The 6,881-nt window shown below is 52.7% G+C and overlaps 1 protein-coding gene across 7 annotated transcripts in view; it reads left to right on the forward strand.

Moving 5' to 3' along the window:
• The first annotated feature begins 3,595 nt into the window (after positions 1 to 3,595).
• The window catches only part of LOC139587028 (protein EFR3 homolog B-like), a 64,308-nt gene continuing 61,022 nt past the window's right edge, over positions 3,596 to 6,881 (forward strand). For 5 of the 7 annotated variants that reach the window (XM_071420849.1, XM_071420848.1, XM_071420851.1 and 2 more), the window contains exon 1: positions 3,596 to 4,270. In XM_071420849.1, coding sequence (XP_071276950.1) covers positions 4,264 to 4,270 — 7 coding nt within the window. In that variant the 5' untranslated portion in view covers positions 3,596 to 4,263. The remainder of the gene's footprint in view (positions 4,271 to 6,881) is intronic. The other 2 variants (XM_071420853.1, XM_071420852.1) reach the window with 1 other exon arrangement.

Raw genomic sequence — 6,881 nt, forward strand, 5'->3', positions numbered from 1 at the left:
CCCATTATCCCAATCTCATTCCTGAATATCCCATTCCCCATTATCCCAATACCATTCCCCATTGTCCCAATCCCGTTCCCAGTTCCCAATCCCATTCCCAGTTCCCAATCCCATTCCCCATTATCCCAATCCCATTCCCCATTATCCCAATCCCATTATCCCAATCCCATTCCTGAATATCCCAATCCCATTCCCAGTTCCCATGGCCCATTCCCAGTCTCATTCCCTCTCCTGATTATCCCATTCCCAATTATCCCAATCCCATTCCTGGTTTCCAATCCCATTCCCAATTACCCCAATCCCATTCCCAACTGTCCCAGCCCCATTCCAGTTTATCCCAATCCCATTCCCCATATCTCAACCCTATTCCCAATTATTCCTATCCCAATCCCATTCCCAATATCCCAATCCCACTCCTGAATATCCCAATCCCATTCCCAGTTCCCATTCCCAGTTCCCAGTTCCCAATCCCATTCCCTTTATCCCAATCCCATTTCCAAATATCCAAATCCCATTCCCAGTTCCCAATCCCAATCCCATTCCCAATTTCCATTCCCATTCCTGAATATCCAAATCCCATTCCTGAATATCCCATTCCCCATTATCCCAATCCCATTCCCCATTATCCCAATCCCATTCCCCATTATCCCAATCCCATTCCTGAATATCCCAATCCCATTCCCAATTATCCCAATCCTATTCCCGGTCCTATTCCCTGTTCCCAATCCCTGTTTCCAGTCCCAATTCCCATTCCCAATCCCATCCCCAGTATCCCAATCCCATTCCGGATTATCCCAACCTCATTCCCCGTTCCCATGGCCCATTCCCAATTTCCAATCCCATTCCCGGTTCCCAATCCCATTCCCAGTTCCCAGTTCCCATGACCCATTCCCAGTCTCATTCCCTCTATCCTGATTATCCCACTCCCCTTTATCGCAATCCCATTCCTGATTATTCCAATCCCATTCCCAGTATCCCATTCCCATTATCCCAATCCCATTCCCATTATCCCAATCCCATTCCCATTATCCCAATCCCATTCCCTTTATCCCATTCCCAGTATCCCAATCCCATCCCAATCCCATTCCTGGCTACGATTCCCATTCCTGACTGTCCCAACCCCATTCCAGTTTATCCCAGCCCCATTCCAGTTTATCTCCATCCCATTCCCAGTTCCCATTCCCAATGATCCCAATCCCATTCCCGATATCCCGGCCCCATTCCAGTTTATCCTATTTTCCATTCCTGAATATCCCAATCCCATTCCCTGTATCCCATTCCCAGTTCTCATTCCCTGTATCCCAATCCCATCCCAACCCCATTCCCAAGGATCCCAGCCCCATTCCCAATGATCCCAACCCCATTCCCGATATTCCAGTCCCATTCCTGATTGTCCCAATCCCATCCCAACCCCATTCCCAATGATCCCAGCCCCATTCCCAATGATCCCAGCGCTATTCCCAGTGATCCCAACCCCATTCCTGATTTTCCCAATCCCATTCCCAGTGATCCCAACCCCATTCCCAGCCCCCAATCCCAATTCCCGATTATCCCAGCCCCATTCCCAGTTCCCCATTCCCAATATCCCAGCCCCATTCCTGATATTTCAGTTCCCATTCCCAGTTCCCATTCCTGACACCACAATCCCATTCCCGATATCCCAATCCCATTCCTGATTGTCCCAGCCCCATTCCTGCTTCCCAGTTCCCAATCCCATTCCTGATTACCCAGTTCCCATTCCCAGTCCCCAATCCCATTCCCAGTTCCCATTCCCAGTTCCCGACCCCATTCCCGATATCCCAGCCCCATTCCTGATTGTCCCAATCCCATTCCCAGTTCCTCTTGCCCCATTCCCAGTTCCCAGTTCCTGGTTCCCAACCCCATTCCCTGTATCCCAGTTATCCCATTCCCTGTATCCCATTCCCGTTGTTCCTGTTTGTCCTGATCCATTCCCAGTTGCTCTCCCATCCATTCCTGGTGATCCCGGTGATCCCGGTGGTCCCGGTGATCCCATTCCCAGTTGTTATCCCCGTTTTCCATCCCGGTTCATTCCTGGCTGTTATCCCGGTGATCTCCCATTCCCAGTTTTCCATCCCAAGCGCATTCCCAGTGATCCCATTCCTGCTTTCCCATTCCAATCCCATTCCCAGTTTCCCATTCCCAGTTTCCCATTCCCAGTTTCCCATTCCCAGCTGTTCCCATTCCCGGTGATCCCATTCCTGGTTGTTTATCCCAATCCATTCCCAGTTATCCCAGTTGTGATCCCATTCCCAGTTGTGATCCCATTCTCAATCCATTCCCAGTTGTTTATCCCAATCCATTCCCAGTTATCCCAGTTATCCCATTCCCAGTTGTTATCCCAGTATTCCATCCCCAGGTTCATTCCTGGTTGTTATCCCGGTTTCCCAATGATCCCATTTCCAGTTGATCCCATTCCCGGTTGTTTATCCCAATTAATTCCCGTTTATCCCAGTGATCCCATTCCCAGTTCTGATCCCATTCCCAGTTTTCCATCCCAGTTCATTTCTGGTTGTTATCCCAGTTGTGATCCCATTCCCAGTTGTTGATCCCATTCCAATGATCCCATTCCCAGTTTTCCATCCCGCTCCATTCCCAGCTGTGATCCCATCCCATTCCCGTTGTTCCCATTCCCGTTGTTCCCATTCCCGGTTGTTTCCTGTCTCCGGTTTCTCCGATCCCCGGGATCCCATTCCCGTGGGTTTTTCCCCATTCCCAGTTTTCCATCCCGATCCCATCCCCGCTTTCCCATTCCCGCTCACTCCGATCCTGGGGTTATCCCGGTGATCCCATTCCCAGTTTCCCATTCCCACCATTCCCATTCCCAGTTTGTTTTCCCATTCCCAGTTTCCTGTTCCTGCTCTCTCCCATTCCCAGTTTTCCTTCTATTCCCATTCCCATTCCCATTCCCTTCCCATTCCCGGTTTTCCCTCTACCAGTCTCGGGTTTTTTTCCCATTCCCTCCATTCCCATTCCCATTTTTCCCCCGTTCCCATTCCCAGTTTTTTCCCATTCCATTCCCGGTGTTTTCCCATTCCCTCTGTTCCCATTCCTGGTTTTCCCCATTCCCGGTTTACCCCTTCCAATTCCCATTCCTGGTTTTCCCCATTCCCGATTTTTCCTGTTCCCATTCCTGGTTTTCCCCTTTCCCGGCTTTTTCCCATTCCCATTTTTCCCTCCATTCCCATTCCTGGTTTTCCCATTCCCGTTTTTTTCCCATTCCTGTTCCCATTTTTTTCCTGTTCCCGTTCCCAATCCCAGTTTTCCCTGCGTTCCCATTCCCAGTTTTTTCCTGTTCCTGTTCCTGGTTTTCCCCATTCCCAGTTTTCCCCATTCCAGTTCCCGGTTTCTCCGATTCCTGGTTTCTCCCATTCCCGGTTTTCCCCGCTCCAGTTCCCAGTTTTCCCCATTCCCGATTTCCCCTCTATTCCCATTCCCGGTTTTCCCCGTGCCCATTCCCATTCCCGGTTTTCCTCGTTCCCAGTTTTCCCGGTTTTCCCATTGTTCCCGGTTGTTCCGGCGGGCGGAGCCGCTCCCGTTCCCATTCCCGGTTTTCCCTGTATCCCCATTCCCGGTTTTCCCCATTCCCGTTGTTCCCATTCCCGGTTTTTCCCGTTCCCGGTTGTTCCCGCGGGCGGAGCCGCTCCCGTTCCCGTTCCCGTTCCCATTCCTGGTTTTCCCTCTGTTCCCGTTCCCGTTCCCGTTCCCGTTCCCGTTCCCATTCCTGGTTTTCCCTCTGTTCCCGTTCCTGTTGTTCCTGCTCCCGTTCCCGTTCCCGTTGTTCCCATTCCCGGTTTTTCCCATTCCCGCTCCCGTTCCCGTTCCCATTCCTGGTTTTCCCCCTGTTCCCGTTTTTCCCATTCCCGTTGTTCCCATTCCTGGTTTTCCCCGTTCCCGTTCCCATTCCCGTTGTTCCCATTCCCGTTGTTCCCATTCCTGGTTTTTCCCGTTCCCGGCTGTTCCCGCGGGCGGAGCCGCTCCCGTTCCCGTTCCCGTTCCCGTTCCCATTCCTGGTTTTCCCTCTGTTCCCGTTCCCATTCCCATTCCCGTTCCCGTTCCCATTCCCGGTTTTCCCTCTGTTCCCGTTCCCGGTTTTCCCGTTCCCGTTCCCGTTCCCGTTCCCGGTTTTCCCGTTCCCGTTGTTCCCGTTCCCGGTTTTCCATTCCCGCTTTTTCCCGTTCCCGTTCCCGCCCCCGGGGCCGCCCCCGCTCCCGCCGCCGCCGCAGCCGCCGCAGCCGCAGCGCCATGTACGGTACGGGATGGAAAAACGGGACAGAAACCGGGATGAGAACCGGGATAAACACCGGGATAAACACCGGGATAGGACCGGGATAACACCGGGATAGAACCGGGACAAACACCGGGACAAACACCGGGATGGGAACCGGGATGGGAGCGGGGCCGGCGGGGCCGGGGGCGGGAACTGCGGGAACGCGGCCCCAGCCCCGCCCCGGCCCCGGAGCATCCCCGGGAGGGACCCCAAAAACAGCAAAAAAACCCCAAAATCTGCAAAAAACCCCAAAATCTGCATCGGGAGGGACCCCAAAATCTGCAACGGGAGGGACCCCAAAACCAGCAAAAAAACCCCAAAATCTGCACCGGGAGGAACCCAAAATCTGCAACAAAACCCCAAAATCACCGGGAGGGACCCGAAAACAGCACCGGGAGGGACCCAAAAAACAGCAAAAAAAACCCCAAAATCTGCAACGGGGACCCCAAAATCAGCAAAAAAACCCCAAAACCTGCAAAAAAAACCCCCAAAATCTGCACTGGGAACCTCAAAATCTGCAACGGGAGGGACCCCAAAAACGGCACCGGGAGGGACCCAAAAACAGCAAAAAAACCCCCAAAATCTGACAAAAAACCCCAAAATCTGCACCGGGAGGGACCCCAAAACTTGCAACGGGAACCCCAAAATCAGCACCGGGAGGGACCCAAAATCTGCAAAAAAACCCAAAACCTGCAAAAAACCCCCAAAATCTGCACCGGGAGGGACCCCAAAATCTGCAAAAACCCCAAAATCACTGGGAGGGACCCGAAAATGGCACCGGGAGGGACCCAAACATCACCAGGAGGGACCCCAAAACCTGCAAAAAAACCCCAAAATCTGCAACGGGAACCCCAAAATCCCCGGGAGGGACCCAAAAACGGCACCGGGAGGGACCCAAACATCACCGGGGAACCCCAAAACTTCTGGGGTGGGATCGGTCTGGGAACCCCAAAATCTGCTGGAAATCCCAAAATCCCTGAGAGGAACCCAAAATATCACCAGGAAACCCCAAAATTTATGGGGTGGGACCGGTCTGGGAACCTCAAAATCACCAGGAAACCCCAAAATTTATGGGGTGGGAACGGTTTGAGAACCCCAAAAACTCCAAAATTTATGGGGTAGGATCGGTCTGGGAACCCCAAAATCTCCAGAAATCCTAAAATTTCTGCAGTGGGAACAGTTTGGGAACCCCAAAATCTGTGGGAAACCCCAAAATTTGTGGGGTGGGATCAGTTTGGGAACCCCAAAATCTGCAGGAAATCCCAAAATTTGTGGGGTGGGACCGGTCCGGGAACCCCAAAATCTGCAGGAAACCCCAAAATTCCCGGAAATCCCAAAATTTCTGGGGTGGGAGCGGTTTGGGGTGAGGGAACCCCAAATTGTTGGGATTTGGGGGCTTTTGGGGCCAAATCCGAGAATTTTGGGGATGAATTTCGGGGGTTTTGAATCTCAGGAATTTGGGGCCGAATTTTAGGATTTTTGGGGCTGATTCTGGGAGTTTTGGGGCCGAATTTCGGGATTTTGTGGCTGAACGTGGGATTTGGGGGCCAAATTCCGGGATTTTGGGACTGAATCTGGAATTTTGGGGCCAAATTTTAGGATTTTGGAATCGAATCCAGGGTTTTGGGATGAATTTTGGGGTTTTGAGGCTGAATTCCAGGATTTTGGAGCTGAATCCAGCAATTTGGGGCCGAATTTTAGGATTTTGGGGCTGAATTCTGCGATTTTGAATTCCAGGATTTTGGGGTTGATTCTGGAGGTTTTGGGGCCGATTTTTGTTATTTTGGGGCCAAACCCGCTGATTTTGGGGCTGAATTTTAGGATTTTGGGGCTGAATTTGGGGTTTTGGGGTTGAATTTGGGGATTTTGGGGATGAATTTCAGGATTTTGGGGCCGGATCCGAGGTTTTGGGGCTGGATCCGGGGGTTTTGGGGCAGATTTTGGGGCCGGATCTGATGTTTTGGGGCTGAATCTCAGGATTTTGGGGCCGGATCTGAGGTTTTGGGGCTGAATTTGGGGGTTTTGGGGCCGGATCCGAGTTTTTGGGGCTGAATTTCAGGATTTTGGGGCCAGATCTGAGGTTTTGGGGCCAGATCCGAGTTTTTGGGGCTGAATTTGGGGATTTTGGGGCTGGATCCGGGGTTTTGGGGCTGAATTTGGGGATTTTGGGGCCGAATTTGGGCATTTTGGGGCTGAATTTCAGGATTTTGGGGCCGTTGCTGAGGAGGAGCAGCTGGAGCAGCATCTGGCGCCCTCGCCCTCCCCCTTTTGGGATTAAGGGGATTTGGGGATTTGGGGATTTTGGGATTTGGGGATTTTGGGAATCCCCGGTGACCTCGGCAATCCCGAACGCCCTTCCCGGCCTGGGGGAGCCGCAGGACCCGGGGAAAGGGACCCCGACCCCAAAGCCCGAACCCAAACCCCAAACCCTGAACCCCAAACCCCAAACCCCAAAGCCCGAACCCAAACGGGGCCAGGCCCCAAAGCCTGAACCCCAAACCCCAAATGGGCCCAGACCCCAAACCCTGAGCCCGAGACCCCAAACCCTGAACCCCAAATCCCAAAGCCCGAACCCAAACGGGGCCAGGCGCCA

This window comes from Agelaius tricolor, unplaced genomic scaffold, assembly GCF_023055355.1.
Source record: "Agelaius tricolor isolate 1412-34295 unplaced genomic scaffold, bAgeTri1.0.p SCAF_167, whole genome shotgun sequence".
In the NCBI taxonomy this organism is placed as follows: domain Eukaryota; kingdom Metazoa; phylum Chordata; class Aves; order Passeriformes; family Icteridae; genus Agelaius; species Agelaius tricolor.